At 38.2% G+C, this 22,350-nt stretch overlaps 1 protein-coding gene across 1 annotated transcript in view; it reads left to right on the forward strand.

The window, feature by feature from the left end:
* The window catches only part of SLMAP (sarcolemma associated protein), a 74,937-nt gene that overhangs the window by 22,207 nt on the left and 30,380 nt on the right, over nucleotides 1-22,350 (forward strand). The window contains exons 3-11 of the mRNA XM_057373419.1: nucleotides 9,971-10,118; nucleotides 16,048-16,120; nucleotides 16,870-16,906; nucleotides 17,783-17,845; nucleotides 18,864-18,959; nucleotides 19,235-19,306; nucleotides 19,973-20,113; nucleotides 20,754-20,891; nucleotides 22,141-22,309. Of these exons, the coding sequence (XP_057229402.1) occupies nucleotides 9,971-10,118; nucleotides 16,048-16,120; nucleotides 16,870-16,906; nucleotides 17,783-17,845; nucleotides 18,864-18,959; nucleotides 19,235-19,306; nucleotides 19,973-20,113; nucleotides 20,754-20,891; nucleotides 22,141-22,309 (937 nt within the window). The remainder of the gene's footprint in view (nucleotides 1-9,970; nucleotides 10,119-16,047; nucleotides 16,121-16,869; nucleotides 16,907-17,782; nucleotides 17,846-18,863; nucleotides 18,960-19,234; nucleotides 19,307-19,972; nucleotides 20,114-20,753; nucleotides 20,892-22,140; nucleotides 22,310-22,350) is intronic.

Genomic DNA, 22,350 nt, shown 5'->3' on the forward strand with positions numbered 1-22,350 from the left:
TCASTGGTTTTATGAGTGCATTGYRCAMGCCAGCATTTTAATATGGAGCAGGAAAAATTCTTTCCAAGTATCTGTAAGTTATGTAAGATATTGTCCTCTATGACAACAGTAAGACAAAATAAGTCTCTTTTTTATATTGTTTTAGTATTCTAATGAGTCAGTTTGAGCATCTTGGGATGACTTGTGAGTAATCATGTCTTAGGAATCTTTCYATTGATTGTACTTTATTGTTAATGTATTTTAGCTTTGCACTTAAAGCAGTGATGTACCTTAAAATTCTCTCAAGATTTTCAGGATGGGATTAAAATCGTRCTTGAGAATTTTCATGTAGGCTGAAAATGCAATTTCCTCAAGAATATTGTATGTAACTAGTACTGAGTTGGGTAATTTTTTTTGGGAAGCTTTTGTGCTTTGTCTATATTCAGAAYGGAGTTACATCTTTTCTGAGACTGTTAATGTCCTTAATCTATTTTGTGATTCATGTACAAAAGGAAGTTTTAAAGCATGACATGGCAGCCTTTCATTCTGCTGTGAACAGAATAAATATAAAATTCTTCTAGTTATCCKGAAATCATCCAGCACTTGTAGCAGAAGGCTGATATACAGAAATTCTTGTGAATTRTGAGGACGAAAGTTAAGCAAAAGAGACATTCTAAAGAGTAGTAATTAGTAACTATGGTGACAGATGTCTCACTGTAGCAAGTCAGTCAGCTATATATAAACCAAATTACTTGTAAATTAGAACTCTTCCTCTACATCTCTTCTTTTTAAAAATAGCTTTTTGCATCAAAACCAGTGACATTGATGTGTAGAGAGGGATCTATTTTTGCATGATGTTGTCTCATTTTGTGGTAAAACATTTAATCTTGGGGTTTTTGGTGAGTATCTTGTCAATCTGCTCCTTTTGACAGTGAATGCCTTTTTGGATTATTTGAATAATCTAGGGATAGATCAGCACTCAGGTAGATGAGCAAMTTCTACATTTTGTGATTACTTCATTCCACACCTTGTGTTTCCTGAGGAACGTTTTATTTAGAAGAGGAATGAATATTTTGTATCATGCCTGGGATTGCTTCAGCTCACATTCTTCAGCATCAATCTTGTAGAAGAGAGTTCATACTACAGAATTTTGAGGAGGCTTTATTGCATAATAGGGAGTGTCCAGGACTTGTTCTTCTATGACTTGGTGTTGTACTGCATTTTTCATTTATGGAATGTGATTACCGGGAGCTGTTAATTTCACAAATGTAAAGTTAGGCTAGAAATGTTTGTTTCTAGAAAATAATTTGTGTGGTTACTTGAATGCCCCCAGCTCTGCTGAAGGAGGGTGAAGGCAAATAGGTTAATAAGGGAGCCACCCTTTGTGATAACATTTCTGTTCACATTGGTTGTGCAAAGTCATAGTGTAAAAGCTTTGTTTTCAGTTTCATCTGTTACTTTAATATTGGTATAAATATAAATATATAATCTTATGTGAAGGATTGTTCCCCCTTATAAACTGCCATCACCATAACACTACRGTATTATTTTCCAGATGTTTTCTTGTTTTAGGTGTTTGGAGATTGGATAGTTCCTTTCAGAGCTGAAGTCAATGAAAGCAATCTAAAAGTGACTTAGTGATGTTTGTACAGTTCTGTACTGACAGTGGGGGTGTTGAGGGATTTGGGAATTGTAATGCAAATGTGAGTTTGTCTACTTAGTTATATTTTCATAGAATCGCAGAATAGGTCAGGTTGGAAGAGACCACAGTGGGTCACGTGGTCCAATCTCCCTGATTGGGTCCAATCTCCCTGATAAGGCAAGGCCATCCCAGAGCACACTGCACAGGATTGTGTCTAGAGGATTCTGGAATATCTCCAGTGAGGGAGACTCCACACCTTCTCTGGGCAACCTGTTTCACTGCATGGTGAAGAAGTTCTTCCTCTTATTCCAGTGGAACTTCCTRTGGAATCGGTTTCTGCCCATTCCCTTGTGTCCCATTCTTGGCCCCACTGATTAGAGCCCAGCTCTATCCTCTGACACCTTCCTGCAGAYACTGACAGACATTGATGAGGTCCCCTCTCAGTTGTCCCTTCTTGAGGCTGAACTGCCCCAGCTCCCTCAGCCTTTCCTTATTAGAGACATGCTCCAGGCCTTTAAATCATCTTTGTAGCCTCTGCTGGACCTGCTCCAGTAGCTCCATGTGTGCCCTATGCTGAGGAATCCAGAACTATATATTTTATGGAGGAACATGTAGTTCATGAAAACAAATGTGATGCAGGTCATGCTTTGCTTAATTTAATTCATCTTGAGACCATTGCATCTTAGCACAGAGAACTTCACATTCTGCTTGTGAACTGTACTTCAGGTACTTATATAATTTGTGCTGMTTCTGACATATAACAATGACAGAAATCAGATGGTTGACACTGTAAATACAGCCTGCTCTCTGCCATTCTCTTCATGACTGATGCTGCTGCTGTGGGTGGTGTGAGTATGTGGCTTAGGAACCAGCCTCTGAAGCTTGCTCATTTTTAGCTCAGGTCATTGTTATRTATCAGCCAAATCAGGCAAACTGAAAATAATGGGAATTCTGAAATCACACTGAGTTTTCAGCTGTCCCTGCCATCAAACCATCTTTACTGCTTTCTGTGATGGCTAAGGAGCAGCTAACACACCACTATCCTKGTCCAGCTGCCTCATTTCTTTTGTMTGTTACCACATGAGAGTTGAAGACATGACTCTGGATAGGTGTAGTGGTTGTGAAAGGTGTGGRGGACTATGGGTTAAAGTTGAGGGCAGCAGTGCATAATCACACAAACATTTAGAGACAAGCAGTAGAGATTTTCCTCCTCATTTTCATATACATGCACAAATGCTTTTGTCTTAAACAAGAGAACTTGGATTGTGATACAGTTTGAGGTCCTGCATTTAAACTTTTTAGCCATCCTCTGCCATTCTCCTAAGTCTGAATTACTTGGAAAAATGCAACAATACTGCTTGAGAATTAGACTTGATAAAAATAGCTCAAACCATTTAAGCGGGGTATTTTTAAGGTCCATGTAGCTAGTTGTAAAACTGAGTAATTAGAAAGTATTGCTTAATATTTTCAGTAGCCTTTYTGTTAATAAAGGCCACTTCCTAAWAGAAATCAAAAATCCTTGTAAAATWAATGTCTAATATCCTCTTTCTGAATTTTTGGATGTGCAGTAGATTATTTGTAACTACAGATGTTGAAGAATAATATAGAGCTAGTAACCCTGAGTCCTGAGTTTTTTATCTTCAGACGAGTAATTGAGTTAGAACCACTAACAAACATGGGTTTTGAATAGTGATTAAGAAAGAAAACACAATGCTTAARTGGGCACGGCACATAGGAGGTGGCATTAAGTCTTCAAACTTACTTCTGTGTTTTTCTTTTTTGTCAATGATTTAGTATGCCAGAATTTAAAATTCTGATAGGTATGTTTCTGTAAAAGTCAGAAGTTGAAAAAGCATTGCAAAGTCATATGTCAAAAAAAGTTGGTGCTAAAGGTTTTTCAGGTCCAACTTGGACCTGTTAGCTTTGCTCTGTTGAGAAAGGTGACATTTTGCTATGGAGGAAGGTGCTGGAGCAATTCAGGATTGTAGATAAGCACATGTTTTGTGCACAGTTAATCTGTTGGTGCCTCTCAGTGCTGGCCATTGCCTTTCTACCTGTCTGTGGTGCTTCCTCGCACAAATCCTTCCTCTTTCCTTCGCAGTCATAGTCCCTGTGTCCTTTTCAGACAAAGTCTGCTGACTCGCACAGAAGTTAAGCCGAGTGACAGGGTCTACAGTGAACTTCAAAGCATTTGAATGACCAGGTCATGGCAAGGAGCACAGGGATTAATATTTTATAGAACCTCTAATAATACATCCAGAAAGGCCAAACTGTGTTTATACCCAGGCTCAGTTATGCTGGCACAAAGCTGCTTTTACTGGCACAGTTTATTTTGCTTGACGACAGGTATGAGCAACCAGCAGGGTTGTCCTGGCAGTACAGTCAACAAAACTTCAAGGTGTAAACAGACACGGGAACAACTTGGTCAGCAGAAGAGCATATTCCCTGCTGTTCTTTCTCCTCTACCCCTTTGAACTTCTGGCAAGTTTGGAAGAATAGCTTTGCATTCCTGGGGATAGCTAAAGATTTTAACCTTTTTTCMTCAGTGTAGCTCGATTTACATTAGGCTTACACTTTGAGTTAAAAACACAGTGACTTTTTTTGTCCAGTGCTATATCAAAGAATGTTAATTTTTTTCTCACTTTTTTATTACTGCATAGAAAGAATGGTTAAGTTTATTATTTTTTAGAAAAGTTACTGAAAACTACTAGCAAATTTTGCTTTGCTTGAGAAATCTGATACTTATGGTCCCTGAAAGGCCAACGGCCACTCCTTCACTCTGTTCAATCTGACTGGAAAATCCCTTTCTTCACAGCTGGTTGCTTTTAGTTTCATAGTGTGTGCCTGCCTCGGGTGGTTAGAACCATTTTAAAGAGAACATTTCATAAGAACTAGAAAGTTAATGTACTAGTTTTCTTTCTAAGTTGAAGGAGCAGGGGCTTAGTAAGCAAAGAGCTATTAGATCTGTGTGTTTAAGAAACAGAAAACTAAATAGAAAAGCAATTTTGCTTGATGTACCCCACCCTGTGAATTATGCTTGCTTATGGAGACAAATACTTCWACTTCCTTGATAGGCGGGTGGAGTTAGGCAAGTGAGAGGGAAGGAATTTAGGATCTGTCTAAGCAGACCACAATGAGGAACTCAATCAATTTGATCTGGAGATAATTTAGCATTTGAACTTCTTTATCTTACAGGCAAAGGGCTGACCTGAAATTCAGTATGGTTTGCACAGTGTACTTTGCTAGCAGAGTCCTGCTCCCAAAATGAGAAAATAGTATTAAGACTTCAAAGAATATAAAATAATCTTTTAACAATATGAGAGAAAAAGCTTCCTAGCCACAGTGTGACAAATGTTGGCTATGTTGGTTTGACCCTGGTATGTGTTGTTTTAAAGTCATTGGCTTTGCGCAGTTGGACTCATGCACAGTGTACTTCGCTTCCTGGCAGAATTCTCAGCATGCAATGAGTAAACSAACACACTTGTATTACTGCTTAGTCAAATTTTTAGCCAAAGTATTACTCTAGGGCGAGTATTCCAATTTCTAGATCCCTGTTTACTCGCTGCTTCTGAGTATTAGCTTTAGTACTCAGGGGTGCATTTATAATGCCTGCATTAATTGTTCTATGACAATTTAGTGTGAGTAGGGGAAAAATTTGTTATTGTTAGCAGCATTTTATGGCTTAACTGCTCTGGCTGACAGCCTTGCTGCCCCTTTGTGGCATAACCATGGCAAAAATGAAGCTGCTATCTCCTTACTAGTTATAGTTCATAATTGGACAAATTAATTTAAACCTTTCTGGTTTAAGCTAAAATCACAAAGGTATAACAAGACCCTGAAGCACATGGGAGTTGTRTGTACTTCTTTCACAAAGGAGATAAGAGAGGAGAAAAAGAATGGTAAACTAGGATATTCTGAAATTGGGGTTCTCTTTCTACAGTAGTTGTTTAGRCAGTGAAAATACATTTAATAAATAAAATATATTTTTTACTTTTTGTAAAAGGCAGTAGCCTACATTTTGGTACTTATTTACTTAATTATTMATTCAGCTATTGAATGAGGCTGAAATAAGTTTAATTATATGCTGAAGTCTTTTCACGTACTGAATCTCCCATCTTTGTGTACAAATCTCCTCAGTTCTCCAGCAATTCTTCTCATTGTAATACTCAGAATAATTGCCYTGCATTTCAGTTTCAAGCTGGGTTAGATGGAGTAGCACTAATGTGCTCTTAAAATGGCGAAGAATGGCTGTACATAGTAATAGCAAATATTAAGTAAAATTAAAAAGGTGGTCAGTTGTTTGTTCCTGTTGTTCCACTGTCATTAAATCCAGGTAATTAAATCACTGAAGAAGTGTGCTACTTTCTTTTCAAGATTTTCTGTGCATCTCTGAGCCCATTTTTGTCTTCTCCAAGATCCTTCAGAAGTGTCTCATCCTATATCAGGCCTGCATATGGCTTGGGAAAGAGAACACCTCATGACTTTCTCACTTGTCAGGCTAAGCAAGGAGTTCTCTTCAGCCTGCCTCCTGGAAGATCTTACTGTAGTAATCACTAAACAGGGTGGATTTTGTTGTTGCTTGCTACTTGTTTTTTTTTTACTTTGAAGAAAACAGTTTGCCTACATTTCATAAGTAAGGCCAAAATCTGCCCTCCGGTAGCATAGCAATTTGTGACTTTCWAATATCAGTTAGAATTAATATATTTTATGTACCTAATTTTGATGCATTATAGTTTGGGATCCCTACAGATCTAGATCTTATGTTTCTCTAACCAGAAAATACTAGGAATTTGTTATAGGGGAAAGTCATAATGGTATCTAACTACACGAAAATAACACATGAACTGTGATYTAGCAGGTTGTTGATGCTCTTCTGAGTCATTGACCCTAGAAGAAGGAATGTGATTTTAATACACCACAGGTCAGAGTAGATGGGGTACATTYGTTCTGTTTGCAAAACTGAATAGTAACATGAAATATTGTAAACTAAATTTGTGAAATAAGTACAAAATTCCTTGCAAAGCAGGGAAACAAAAATCTGTWGTTTTTTGAAACTTTCATAATAAAGTTTCTAAGGAAGGTGGACTTTACTGGAGAAGTTTGAGTGTACAGAGGTACTGCAAGTTTCATTTTAGAATAAAATCTTCATGAGCTTTGTGGAATCAATTAATTGATCTTTTTAGTGTCATATAAGAGACATTAAGAGACATATAAGAGAGGGGATGCAAACAGTAAATTAGTAAAGAAGAAATACAGGTTTGGAATTATTCTTTTGTCAGAGCCGTTACGATAATGGAGAGTAAGTTTCTTGAATACTTGAATACTTCTTGAAGCAGGGGAAACCAGCCCTTGAGTGATGTATAAAGCTATCACCTGAACCGTCCTCAAAAGCTAAGTTGTTTTGAATGTGTGTGAGCTGCCATCTCTGCTCTACATTGGACTTRTTGTTGATATGAGGTACAAAAGGGCTGGGACTTTGCTCTGAAGAGAGGAGTGRATTATAAAAGCAAGTATAATTAGGCCAGTATGTGCTGCCCTTTTTTCTGGTGGCACCGGCTTAAGCACCTCCTCATGTACCTTGCATCAGCTCGAAACTGGTTTGCAGTGACTAAACAAGTGCCTGAGCCAGTCCAAGTGAGGAGGTGGTGCACAGCTCAGCAGTGAGAGCTGGGAAGGKCAGGATTCATCACAGCTCTGTGAGCTGGCACTGCTGCCCGAGCTCGGGCTGTGCTGGGAGCAGGAAGGACAAACGGTGCTGGATTCGCAGAAGGCACCGTGTTCCACAGCTGCTGTCTATAAGGCATTGGCCTGGGAATCGGAGAGCCCTCTGTGGAGACTGCATAATTAAATAGTACATTAAAAATCAGTATACTGCCACAAGTACTAGTTAATATGTAGACACATTTGTTTCGGGGCTTGCACTTGATTTTGTTTCCTGAAGATAACTTTAGTAATTATGTGAAAGGAATGGAGAGATTGACCTTTGAGAAGGACCATTTGAGCTAGTGAAAACCAGCATGGAAGTAACATTTGAATTTGCTATTTGAAAGGGACCGGCTTAGTGGATTCCAAAGCAATAGCTACTTTAAAGATAACTGAATCCTTTATAGCAGAATTTGAAGTCCGTGTGTTTTCCCTTCCTTAGACATCAGCTATTAACATGTGGCTGTTATTTCTTCTTTACTAGATGCGGGAAAAAGAATATTTACAAACAGGATGAAAATACTTGAAGAACATCACTTATCTAAAATTTATGCAATATATTTCAGTAGTGTGCACTTAAGTAGACATTGCTACTTAATATTAAATGTTATGTGTATTTTCTGTGGACATTTGTTTACAAAAATCCTTTTGCAGTTTGAATTTTGTGTCTGCTGATATTTTATAAATTTTGTGTGGCTGATGCTCCATTSCACTTCTTTTCCTGTGGTCACTGTCCTGTATTTCCTTGTGCTATCTTGTCTGAGCCTCATTTGCAGATTCTGCAGAACTGTGKTTGCAAGGGGCAATGATTGATCAAAATGTTCAGAGGGATAAAAAAGGCAGATGTGCACAGAGAAGAAAAGGGTGGGGAAAAGCAAATAAGCAGAAGCGTGTTTGTTTCTCTGTGCCTGTGACTCACTTTTTCATAACACAAGAATTTTCAAATGAAGAAGAAAGCTAATTCAAAACAAACAGGAAGCAAGAAATAATTGCCTTTGCACTGAACGGTGAGAGGATTCAGTACTTTCAGACTATTAAATTAACAAGCTAATTAATTTGATTGGCTTTTAAGCATGTACCTGTTATAAAAGCTGTATTATATACTATTATATTAATAGGTACTATTTCATAATATGGAGAGTATTATTTAGAGTAGGGTGYGTCTGATTATTAATACAGTGGATGCAGTCATAATTTTGTGATCTATCCATAATTTATGTTTACCTTCATCTTTATCARCATGACTGATTATTTTCTTTTCCTTCTATTGAAGATCTAAGGCRTATCTGTTGGGGGAAGAAAAATCTTGCACAAACTGCTTTTCATTTTTTTCACATACTGTGTTTGAAATTTCARACAACTACCTGAGCATTCCTGTGCTGGCATTCCCCTTGGTTACTGAGTCCTGTRTCCTGGACACAATGGAATTTTGGGTCTCTGTTCAGGGCCGTTGTGTTATGCCATATAAGATCCATATCATACATTCAGTGCCATTGTCTTGTATGAGATCTGAAGAGCCCTGGTGCTGTGCTCTCACTCCATTCTAAACCCATCTTTCCCCTTGACACCATGGTTTTGAGCTATGTATCAGGTTTTTGGCAAGTATAATAATAGAGGCAAATAAAGGAATGGAAAATTTTGCATGAAATGCTGAAAAAAGGAACAGTCAATTGCTTTTATGAGAAAAACGTAGGAATACATTCATTTCTCTAAACATAACATCTTTTCCACCAGCCCTGTGCCTGCTTTGGGACTTGATGAGATTCTTTATGAGTGCAGGAAGCCAGGGGGTTCTACCATTCCACCAGGTTCCTGTAGTAGCTATTGTTATCTTTGAGTACTGAGATTAACTAATTCCAGTAGTTACACCTGGCTGTCAGTAACATTCTGGTCCCCTCTTTTAAGCTGTCACTGCTCAAGTCATAGCCAGTCACTCCGGTCTTCTGCCAGGTGACTCATTTGTAACCTCAGATGCAGCAAATTTGACTAGAAGTCTTGTGTCATAAGCAGTTTCAGATTAAATAAGTTGCTGTTAGCATTAATTAACTCTACAAATGGGTGTTTACAAAAGTACTTGGTGATATGTCAGTCTTGAAATTAAGTTAATTATGTGACCTAGTATTGCTGAGAAGTAAAAGCATCCTGTTGGTTTTCTTTAGCTTCACCGTGGTCTTTTATTGCAATTCCTGAGTTCTGTTTTCTGTCAGAGGCTTTCCTTGTGCCCTCAGTGCTAGCCTTCCCTATAGCAAGCTTGTCATACAACACTGTTACCTTAAATATGTRAGCAGTTAGAATTTTTGTGTGTTGACCAACTTAAATAAGAATTRTTGCATATATGTGGTAAAAGATGTTATTGCTAATGATGTTTGATCCTCTACTGCAAGCAGTAGTTCAGGTACACTTTGTAGCAATTATTTGCATAGTCTATGTGCTAGAATTCACTCATGTTAAACAACTCAAAATCAAATACAAATATTTCACGATGATGGGAAGGTGTTGCATCCTAAGGAGGATGTTTGGAATTTGATACATTTGTTAACTCCTATAAATAAGTTTTATATAAACAAAATTTTACTTGAACTTCTGTTTTTTGTCTTCATTTTTCCCAGGTATTTTACCATTCTTTTTGTTTGTTTTTTTTTACAGTTCTATCTTCAAGACACTAAAAGTAGTAATGGTACCTTTATTAATAGTCAGAGACTGAGTAGAGGATCTGAGGAAAGCCCACCGTGTGAAATCATGTCAGGTGACATCATCCAGTTTGGTGTAGATGTGACGGAGAACACGCGGAAAGGTAAGGGTATGGATCATTTTTTAGTTTCTTTTCAAGTATTTTTATTTAGAACATCTTACTTATAATCCAGTCTTTAAATGCATTCGCATTGTAAAAACATGGTTTTGTTTGGGTGGGTTTTTTGTTACTTCWTCCCTCCTTTGTGCTGGCAGGGAGCCCTGTGCCCATGTGGTACCRGATCAAGAAACTCATCTGCTAAAAACACAGACTCTATTTCTACCCCCACGCCCCCAGGCGGATTTTAACTGGGTTGTTTCCATGGCCTACCTTCTTCCATGGCTGTGTGGCTGCTACTGTGTGCMGGGGAAATGCAGGTCTGGGAAGGGAGGCTCAGCAGGGGCTACGTGTTCATTTATTGGCTCACTTCAATKGGCCTGTTGCAATTTTAAAAGTGCAACATAGGCATATGTGTGTAGTGCTGCGTTGGGCTTTTTATGTTTAGATTTTATTATTATTTTTTAATTKTAATTACCTTTCTTTCAAGCCCTTTGAACCCTAAGGTTCAAAGCTTATAGTGTGGCAGAAGTATGAAATGGAATTTCTTRGTCAAGTAGTCAGCATAGGTTTGAGAAAAGCTAACTGAATTATTTTCTAGGTACACACTATTTCTTTCTGTGACTGCTACTGATTTTGATTTCTGCAGGTGCTTTAAAATGAGAATAGAAAAAAGTTGCTAACTGACAAATGAGGTGATGGCATTTTTSTTTGCATTATTTTTCTTGCTGTYYTCTTSCCAGCATGCATACTTAGGAGATCTTGTATTATSGCAATAGCTCTGTATATGTGTTAATTAAAATGCAGTCTCATGTCTTTTGAAATTACGTAGTGTTTCAGGAACTGTTTCTTTCTCTTTCTGGAGGGTTATTGGGGATTATGAGGTTGTAATCAGTATTGTCAAGACTTCTTATCCCTCATGGGTGTGTTGCTTTCTGCACACATTGAACTTCTGGCCATTTTCTGTAGAATCCTACCTACTCAGTAACAGCCAGGTTTGGCAACAAAATKTCAGAACTACCATGGTTGCTTTTCCGCTTTACTACTTTTCTGAACAAGACCTCCACAGAGTTTATCCTTAAAGAGCAGTGTATTAGAAAATAATGAAAGAAGAATATTAACTAGGAATGCTGATGATAAAGTTCTTTAAAACAAATAAAATATCCATCAAAACAAACCTCTCTCAGACCAACTTCCCCAAAGCTCAACAACCAAACCACAGTACAACAGAACAATTTTTTAAAGCACATTAAGTGSACAAAACATAGAGGTGACACCTGGCTCTGTTACTCTGAAATTTTGTTTTTAGTCAGAAGGGTTGGTTTTCAGCTCTGAAGTATCAGAGGAAGGTCAATGAACGTCTTTAAAGAAAACATTTAAGTAYTGGTGGTGTTTAAGTATTTTATCATGGAGATCTTTTGGAGCTGTAGTATTTTTGAGTGATTTATTGTAGTGAAGGTCTCATCGCATTGTTTTRCTTTTCTCAAAAATGATGTTGCAAAGATTGGACTCCAGGATGCCTAACTGAAATTGCCTGTGAGTTACTTAAAATGTTTCCATGTGAAGAGTTTGCAAATATTTGTGAATACTAGCAGTATACATGGAAGAAATCAAAGGAATGTGTTGCATCTAATGATACTGTAGCTATTAATTGGATGAGATGCTGTCCTTCCTAAGAGAAGCTGAATTTGTTCAAGTGTATTTAGACTAAAGCAATTTTTATTATAAAGTTTACTTGGAAGAAAAATTGGACTTGACTTGTTTTTATCAGCAGTTTGCAGTTAGTTTATGGAAACATTTGTGGAAAGTTCATGGTAAGCAAATTCTTGCCATGAATTTTTGCCAGTAGTAGTTCTTTGCTGTGGTTTTATGTTAGCTTTACAAAGCATGATCCCAGTGACATGGCATTTGTGTAATGAGTGATCCAATTATGTAGCGTTCCTTGTCCTTTTCTGTAGCTTTGAACATGGAAGCTGTGCTCATGTTACTCATGAATGTGTTGAGCTTGCTAATGGGAAGAGGATACAAGTTTGCTTTCCTCCCTCTGCTCCCCCAAGCAGGGAATGAAGATTGTATCATCACAGGGTGTTTACCTGTAAATGCAGTTGGAACGCATATAAACATGAGGTTTTCACCAGTTCATTTCAGTAGTCTTAGATGTTACTGTTAATCTAATCTAGTCATGAAAGAGACAGGAAAGTAGTTTTTAAATTGGTGATTCCCTTTAAAAGCACTTTGCACTCTGGTATTTACATAATGCCTTACTTGCACAAGACATTTCAGGAATCTGCTCTCTGTAATTATAAGGTAATGACAGGACAGAGTGAGTGTACTTGCCCATGTAAATTCTGAATTGTGTCAATATTGCTAGAATACATTAATTTTATTGTTCAGGCTGTGTTTTAGTTAATAATTTCCTTGCAAATGTGATCTCGATTTAGTTCATTAAAATAGTGGCATGTTCAGTATGTGRTATTTCAGGTTATCAGGTATGAGCACCAATTTCTCGGCTTCCTGCTGCTGTGCCAAAGTCAGTAACAGGTTCTGGAGGAGTGTTTGCATYCCTCCTGCTCTCTTATTTGTCCACTTGCTGTATTTCTGACAAGCACAGGGGCCTGGCTGTTTCCCTCTCCTTAATACAGCACTTACCTATTAATATCTCACTATGCTTTTCTCTGTGTTAGTGTGGTTTATATTCTTTTAGCACTTTCTAATTTTCCTACTCAGTGCCAGAGCAATCCAAGAGTTAACTGGTGATATTTCCCTGCATGGAAAGGAGCAGCAGCATTGCAAAGGAGGGTCAGATAATACCAAGATGATTTAGTTCAAATACAGTTTATGCACTTTTTTCTAGTCAGGTTTGGACTGTCTCATACATCTGTTGTGTCATGGGGTGTYTGAGGGAGGTTATGTAAGTGGGGAGCCCAGTGTGGGCTGCAGGACMGTGCACAGACCACCGAGGGGCATGGGGGTCTCCTCAGGGCTGGGTACCACATTAATKAGTAAAAATAAAAGCAAGAGCATCATTGGTTAGTTGTTTCCCTGGGAAGGAAAACAATGTATGTAACAGAAATGGTTTCTGTACTCCCATTGTGCTCCAGTGCAGCAGAACCTGTCAGGGTTCAGGACAGGTTTTGGAGTTGTGAAGTGTGGGCCAGCTCTGTGTTTTGGAGGGGAGCAACAAGTTCGTGTCTGGAGGGTGAAACAGGAAATGGAGCCAGGAGCGAGGTTTCATTCTGTGGAGGGAGCTGTGGATGTGGGGCAGGTGTTTGACTCTGTGGAGGGAGCAGTGAATGTGGAGGGAGCTGTGGACGTGGATGAAGCAGTGGAGAGGTAGCAGTGGATGTGGGGTGGCTGTTCCAGTCCATGGAGGGGAGCTGCGGATGTGCATGAAGCGGTGGCTGTGGGGCCGGTGTTTCAGTCCGTGGATGAAGCGGTGGATGTGGCCGGTGTTTCAGTCCGTGGATGAAGCGGTGGATGTGGTGCGGTGTTTCCCTCTCTGGATGAGGCGGTGGATGTGCCCGGTGTTTCACTCTGTGGGTGAAGCAGTGGATGTGGTGCGGTATTTCCCTCCCTGGATGAGGCGGTGGATGTGGCCGGTGTTTCCCTCTCTGGATGAGGCGGTGGATATGGTGCGGTGTTTCCCTCTCTGGATGAGGCGGTGGCTGTGCCCGCTGTTTCCCTCTCTGGATGAGGCGGTGGATGTGGATGAGGCGGTGGATGTGGATGACGCGGTGGATATGGTGCGGTGTGTCCCTCCCTGGATGAGGCGGTGGCTGTGCCCGGTGTTTCCCTCTCTGGATGAGGCGGTGCGTACGCGCGGCCGTTCCCGCTCGGAGGGGGCGCGCGGGGCGGGGCGGGTTCGGCGGCTGCGGTGGCTGGCGCTGGGGCGCCCCCTGGTGTCGGCGCTGCGCAATGCCCGCCGTGCCGGGGCCGGGCGGGAGCGGCGGCCCCGCGGAGCGGCCGGAGGTGAGTGGGATGGAGAGTGGGATGGAGAGTGGGATAGAGAGGGGGTGAACTGTGGGGACAGCGGGTGCCTCAGCCCCACTGGGAAACCAGGGCTTGCTCTACTGCCTTTTCTTTTTAATTCCCCCCCCAAAATACTACAGACCTGAATTTAAACCCTTGCTGCTGTACTGTGCACTCAGTCGTGTATTCATGTTTTCTGTGTCTCTTTACCTTTCCCTCAGGCTTTCTCCTTATTTTTCCAATTGCAATGAACTGACAGCTAAAGGTCAGACTGCAGAGTTTGGGTGTTGTTTCCTTTCTTATGATTTTAATTTTATAAATTTATCAAAATGCTTGGTACCTTTTCCAGTCCYTGTCTATTTGAGACCTTTTTCTAGATGTCCACTCTATCTTAATTTGACACAAATAACACTTCTGCAGATTTTAGGAATTTTTGTCCGTCTACCTAGTTTTTGACGGAAAAAAAATCAGAATTGTATAATCTTACAGCAGACCAACCTGATATGTGACCCAAAAGTAAAGCTGTCTGTTGGTATTGAATGCCAGGTATCCTACTGTTGTCTTATAAAAATCATAATTTCCTCTTAAAGGAAAAAGTTTTCATTGTGAAAGCTATGTATTAGGGGCTACAGCTAATAATGCTAATGTATTTTTTAAATGGTTTTGCAAACTGGATTTATTCTATKGTAAATAAAGACCCCAAGCCCTGCAGATTAATCTGTTCTGTTCTGGCATGTAAATTTAATACTTTACCAGGTCAGCTTGAAAAAACAAGGTGCTCTAGCCAGGAGRATATGTCTCAAAAGCGTTAGCCTTTAGGTATAAATAAACGTTAAAACCAACTCATCTCAGTTGGATCATTTCTCCTGTATTTTTAGATTCTATTGAGGTAGCTTCCTTAAAGATCTGTCTCATTTCCCTGGAGTATTACCAATGTCCTAAAACRCCCATTGCCCTTTTTTTCAAAGCCAGATTAACTGTTTTGCTGATATTAATAACTGAGAAAGTAGAGCAGCTATTTGTATGTTAGTGGGTGCTGGAGGCATAGTGATACATGACAGGTGACCACATACTTATTTGTCTGACTCGTGGTAGTGTTTTGAGAACAATGTGTAKCTATCTTTCCATGTATCTGGACATGATTTTTGCTTCCCAATTCATAGAACCGTACAAGGKAAAAGAAAAACCTGACCAAGACAGAGACAAATATTGCATTTCCTCATCTTATTCCTTAGGATCTTTCTAGAGTTCAAAGAATTTTGGATTTAGTCCTCAAGGGGCAAGTTTACCTTTTCTGAAATAAAAAGCCACTTGTCTAGGGCTATGCATTGGATGTGCACTACAAGCATCCYGAAATAGTGATGTGTTGTCTTGAATGATGCTGCTTAAGGTGTTCAAAAGGATGTACTTCTCAGTGGTTCCTACACACTTTCTCTGCATTCCCTTTTTGATCCTTGTTTGTAAATAATAATCACAGATCTTGAAGTGAGTGTCAGTAGCACARATTGGATGTGTTACTTTTCAAGTCCCTGGATATGCTTGTAGGAATCTTGTCAAAAAAGCAGCTCATTATTTTGTTTATATCTCTRCATTCCCATTACCTAGCTCAGGTAAGACATATTCCTCTTCCCTCATTTTATGATATCAAAACATGCCATTCACTGTTTYATCTTACTGTAGTAAAGACAAGTTTTAGGTATTGCTGCACATGGTAGAGTTGGAACTGCTCCACAACAGGACTGAGTACACAGCATAACCTCTTTGAATTTGTAATTATGAAGTTTCCTGTGTCCAGAGGAGGTTTGAGAAGGCAGACCCAGGCACTTGAAGGTGTTCATGTCTCTTCCCTCTTTGCCTGTCTCAAGKTTTCTTAAGACAGTTTGCTTGGTTATTGTAACATTAAGAACTGAACTTACAATTAAATAGTAATAGATCATGATGACTTAGTTTTTTTTTTTCTTTTCAGTTACCCATGGATGTATAGTCTCCACAATCAAACTGTTCCTTCCAGATGGAATGGAAGCTCGATTGCGATCAGAGTGAGTATTCCCACATATACCAGAATCCCACTATTGTATGATGAGGACATTATGTTTAAAATCACCATAGGAACAGTTTATTTTTCTGTCGTCCTACAAAGCAAGTAACAGAGAGCATGGTTCTTTTGCAGGCATTATGAGAAAAAATCTTATTTGCTTCTTGTTTTTAGTAATTAAGACAACTATGAAGAATAAAAAAGTTCTCTAAAAGAAAAATTCTTACTAAGTTGGGCTTTTCTGACTGTGGTTTACACTGCTGAAATGGGTATTAGGAAAAAGAAAAATATTGAGAAAAAGAAAATGAGCAAATTCTGCTGCCCTCTTGAACTACAATGAGGTTAATGGAAGCTCAGAAGAATATTGACAGCATTTTCTGTGTATATGTACATGTTTTTTAGAATTTTTCCAAGGGTAGTAGAAATGAAAAACTTAATTTTATTTTCACTGAGTGTTAATTACARATGATGTAATTTTAGTCATCTTTCAATGCTGATAATCCTTCATTATCAACAGTTTTATGGGGCTTATTGCTTATTTAAATATACTTTTATCATTAGTATAGAAATACTTGCATGAAGCTGTAGGATGGGGAAGATAAGTAAAAGCAAATTATGACAGATTTTTCATGTAATTGCATGTCCAAATAAGAAATAGGAGAAATGTATGGTGTTAAATTTTTAGTTTTGATGAAAATGTCCAAGTACAACATTTACATGTTTTGTGTTCACTTTTTTTTTTTTATTTCTCAGTGTTATCCATGCTCCATTACCGAGTCCTGTTGACAAGGTAATTCAGTAATTTGCTGGTTTATGCCTTAATTAGCCACGTGCTATTTTCAGATATGCTATATAGGTGAAGAAATAGCGAAATCTGTCCAGTTGCATTTTGTTGTTTTCCGCTGCCTGCTTTTATCTTGTGTAATATTTTGGGTGACATTTACCATGGAGAAGGTGATACAATATTACAGTTTATATTGGAAGGAAGTTGACATTTTACATTGTGGCACCTAAAACTTGGCTTTGGAACAAAACCATTGATGTTAAGATGGTTAATTTCCATGTACGGGTTGACAGAGTAACAGGTCTTGCATAATTTAATATTTGAGGTTCTGTGGCACTCAAGAGTAGCTCGTGATTTAGTGTTTGGATGAGGTCTGTTTTCGTTATACCACGTTTTTTATGGAGGAGAAGCTGCGCTGCGCAGTCTTGGAGGTGCTGTTGTGTTCCCAAGGAGGATTGAGACCAAACCTCTCTGCTTCTCTTGTATAACCAGTTGCTCACTGTCGAGTCATGGATGTCAGTATTGTCAAGACTAATTCTTAAACTCAGTTTTGGTGATGTGGAACTTGTAGAAAAGCTGTTAACAGATATTCCCTTGAGAAAAGTCATCAGGAGTTGATTATTTCTCTAGTGTGTTGGTGGTTCAAGAACTAGTGCAAAGACACGCAGTGGGGCCTAAGTCACAAGTCCTAAGTCCCAAGTTGGGAAGTTCTATGATTAAAAAAAAAAAGCATAAATAGTAACAGAAAAATAAAAGAAAAAAGATGTTATTATTAGATAATCTGGAGTTTACCTTTTTGACTAGATTTAAGTGAATTTTGCATTATTTATGTTTAATGAAAAATCCAAAACTATTCTGATTCTTAACTGTCTTCTTTTTCAGGTTGCTGCTAACACTCCCAGTATGTATTCTCAGGAATTGTTTCAGCTTTCACAGTATCTACAAGTAAGTTTTCTTCTAAGGGCATCTAGTTTGGCTAAATATTTTTGTTCAAAATGCAAATCTTATGCCGTGGCCTGTGTCTGTTGGAAGCTACAAAGAAGGGGACARTGCTGGCAGCTCTTCCTCCTCACTGATGTCACCAGCCTTTTTGTGCCTGCTTCTGTGTCAGTTTTTATAGGTGTGTTTTTTCCCAAGATGTCATATCACAAAAGAGTGAGAGACWGCAAAATGGCAGCACATTAAACTGTGTGTTGATAGATAAAAGTCAACTCTTTGGAAAGGTTGATAAAATCACCTTTCTGGAAAAAAAAAATGAAAGCCTTTTTGCTGGTAAATTCTACCCAGGTTTAACTGTGTATAAAGTCTGCTGATATATTTTGCCTGGTTTTGTTTGTTAATAGCAATTTGTATTTGTTCACATCAAGGCTTTTGAGATGGATACTATCTTTATATGTATTTGCTGACATAGCAGGAAGCAGCTCATGCAGATGCTCTTTCTTGGGAAGCCAAATACATACTCACTCACCAATCTGTTCACTCCCCATATCCTGGAGTTGTTAACGAAGACACTCTTCTGTCTTCCTGTCATAACCAAAATTCAARCAAAAATAGTTGTTCTTGCTTGACATTTCTCTTTTGTGACCTCATTTGAGGATGAACAGCTCATTGCATGGGAGCTGCCAAGCTGCCTGTTGGTGTCTGCAGTTTTGATACTCTAATTATTGACAAGACAAAGTGTCTCTAAGTCTTGGAAAGAATAACAGTGTGTCCTCAGCRTGTGTCATGTATGGTGAAAAATGCAGGTTTTAAGAACCTGAGGTTATAGGATAGCATTTTCTAATTAAACTACCCAAATAAATGTGTGGATGGATAAAATGGAATGGGCTTATGATGGTTTCAAACAAGTGACAGTGTTTGCTGCTCACATTTCCTTTTTTTGTTGTATTTTGAGATCTCTTCTGTTGCTTCTGATTTCCTGAGTTGTTCTAGCTGAACTGACTGGTGCCTGCTCTCTTCACAGGAAGCCTTACATCGGGAACAAATGTTGGAACAGAAGCTGGCAACCCTTCAGCGACTACTTGCTGTCACACAAGAGGCTTCAGATACTAGTTGGCAGGTATCTGCTGTCCTTTTCCTTATGGACTAAACTATGCAGTGCCATATAAATTTTAGCTATTAATGGGGGGAAAAGCAGCAGAAATAATAAAAGCTTTATGGTGATTCTCCAGAACTGTGCAGAAGACAATGATTAATAAATGTAGTGGTTGTGTACAAGCTTGAGACAGCTATTAGCAGTAAAATACTCAAAAAAATTCAGGTCTTTAAAGCAGAAGTCTACTGTCTCTACACTAAGCATATGATAATTCTAATGTGATACTTCTTTTCTTCTAGGCTTTAATAGATGAAGACAGGCTGCTATCAAGACTAGAGGTTATGGGAAATCAGTTACAGGCTTGTTCAAAGGTATGTAGTTCATTTGAAGTCAAATGTTAGGAACACTATTAGGGCAGCTCTTTTCAAGTGTTTTCAAAGTAGCTAGTTGTAGGAAAAAGAAAACTTTGCAAAATGGGCCTATGCAGTTTTGATCATCTGAGTGGCATGAAAAGTGTAGATTTGCTCTGTATTTCAAGCCATCTCAGTAAGTGGCTGTTGTTTTCATTTTGCCCTTGTCCTGTCTGATATTCAGAGTAACAAGTGCGCTGCCCCGATTGTTGTTTAGACCACCTATGACTGCCTTGGATTTTAATTTTCATTTTATTTCCTCTCAACTGTATTGTAAGAACTTCTGCAGATCTTGTTTAAAGTCTTTCCTCTGGGACCTCATAGGTTTTTGGTTTGTCTAGTTGTAGGTCTCCTAGGCTTGACAGTGTCTTAGCAGTACCCAAAAAAAGCCCCATCATTTTTCTGGAATCAAAGCTGACCATTGAATGTGTGCTACTGTACATACACTTCTAAAARTAACTTGTTTATACCCAGTCATGTCAAGAATCTTTGATTACTGATTTGTACATAACATTTTCTCATTATCAGAAATYGCTAAACATCTTTTAATAGAACAGGCTTAATCACAATCTAATTTATTTAATGAGCAAAATAGTAATTTATGTTCTGTCTTTCTTATATGTGCAGAATCAAACAGAAGACAGTATACGAAAAGAGCTTATAGCATTACAGGAAGACAAACACAACTATGAGACAACAGCCAAAGAGTCCCTGAGGCGGGTCCTTCAGGAGAAAATTGAAGTGGTCAGAAAATTGTCTGAAGTGGAGGTATTGAAATTTTATGCCTGGTCTCATGGAAATGGTAAAATAGTAGTAACTGCTGCTATTTAGATCCCAGTTTTGTTGCTGTAATACATTGGTATCTGTTGCACTCTGACACTTGCAAGATATTAAGCAGTGGTGTTTATTTCTCCTGTCGAATAGGACTAAGATTGTTGAACAGTTAATGAGAAACTGTTCTTTCAGCTCTTCCCTTTTCACTCTGGTTTCAAAATTAATTAAGATGTGTGATRTAAGTTAGTGTATGTGGGCCATACATGAGGGGAAGAATGACTTACATGCGTTTAAAAAAGTCCTGTGAGATGTTGTTTAAACTGTAGCATTTATGGAAACGTGCACTTAACCACTTGTACACAACACACTTTAAAATGAGCTTTTACAATGAAAGTGTTGGACACTTTCTTCAAATTAATTTCTGCCCCAATAATATCTCGCATTACTCTATTTTCCTTTGTTTTCTTTTCCTTTGTCATTATTTGCTGTATTCCCTTGGTCAAGAAGTCTCATAAGACTAGTTGGCATCCTGTGCATATGTACTGTTTGGAAAAAATAGATCATCTGCAGTGTTTCGTAGTTAATTGTGTCTGTCTTTTGTTATTATATATTTCATAATAATTCTGTCTTGCAGCGGAGTTTAAGTAATACAGAAGATGAATGTACACACCTGAAAGAAATGAATGAGCGGACTCAGGAAGAATTAAGGGAATTAGCTAATAAGTACAATGGAGCTGTAAATGAAATTAAAGATCTTTCTGAYAAACTAAAGGTAATGACAGAACTTCATCTCAGAGGACAGAGTTGTGACGAACAAATAATACAGTTTAATTTCTAATATAACAAACAAAAAAGGTTAAGAAACTTGTTAAACAGCATGTTAACAATAGAAAGATGCATATCATCTTTAACATATTCTTTAGATTCAGTTTTAATGCAAAAGAAACTGTCATCAGTTAAGTAACTTCCTAAAAAGGTTCCCTTTTCATTCACTTTGAAAGTTGCCATATTTTTGGAGTTGAAATATATTACAGTATAAAGTTATGTGTAGTGTAAAACTTTATATCCAACTGCTTTTATATAGATAATTTTCAAACTAAAACTAATTTTCAAACTTAAAAGTAAAAGGAATGAAAACTAGAATTAGAAATAAATTTGCATTTCATGTTTACTTTTTTGCAGTTTCAAACATAATTAGTCCACCACATAGTAGTAATATGGCTCATCTTCCATCTTGGTGTCAGGTTTGTTATYAAAATAAATATCTAAGTATATTAATATTTAATGTCCTTTGTGCTGGAGAACCGAATAATCACTTTATGATGAAGCATAATTCTTCAARAGTCTYCAGTCTRGATAAGTAGKAGTTGTGGAGGAGGAAGGTAATGGTGTTACCTCTGGAGACCTGAGATAGCTGTTGCATTTATCTTGGATAAATACTGGAACTGGAACTTAAGTTCCTAGTTCAGCACCTCAGAGAAATTTTTCTTTCCAAATTAARAAGTTAAATTGCTGGTCTCAAGGCAGTTGGTTTCCCGTGATGAGTTCATCATAGATGATGATGAGTATACACAGAAGGATCAAAACTGAARCTTACTACCTTGTTTTGAGGAAGGMGACYGTTTGAAAYKTCTGCTCTTGAGATYCAGCAAGGAAAAAGATGTGGCTTTCCATCAGTTTGGTCTGTGCAGTGTACATTCAGTTCAGAAGGACCCTTGAGTTTTGATTGACTTGAGATGCTGGGAGACTTCAGGCATTTCTTAGTTCCAGGGCCCTTTACTGTTGTTGTAAAATTTATGTTCCTCAGTCAAAAAATGAGTTAAGATATTTTGAGATTTTYTCAGTCTACTTGAAGTGAAATTCACATAAATGTCATAGATTTTGCATTTTTAATTTTTTTTTTTTTCTGATTAGCAAAGGAAGTTACTTACGTACATTTAGTTGCATGAAAATCAAGATGATCTGTTCTTCCACAGTTTAATTTTGATTTGTTTGGGGATTTTTAAAATCTTTTTGAGCAGGTAGCAGAAGGAAGACAAGAAGAAATCCAACAGAAAGGACTTGCTGAGAAAAAAGAATTGCAGCATAAAATAGATGAAATGGAAGAAAGAGAGCAAGAGCTTCAAGCAAAAATAGAAGCTTTGCAGGCTGATAATGACTTCACCAATGAGCGGCTGACTGCTTTACAAGGTTAGTCACTAGCGGGGAGGAAACTTGGATTATTTGTTTTT

Source organism: Malurus melanocephalus, unplaced genomic scaffold, assembly GCF_030028575.1.
Source record: "Malurus melanocephalus ecotype Western Australia unplaced genomic scaffold, MMel_1.1 scaffold_196, whole genome shotgun sequence".
Taxonomy (NCBI): domain Eukaryota; kingdom Metazoa; phylum Chordata; class Aves; order Passeriformes; family Maluridae; genus Malurus; species Malurus melanocephalus.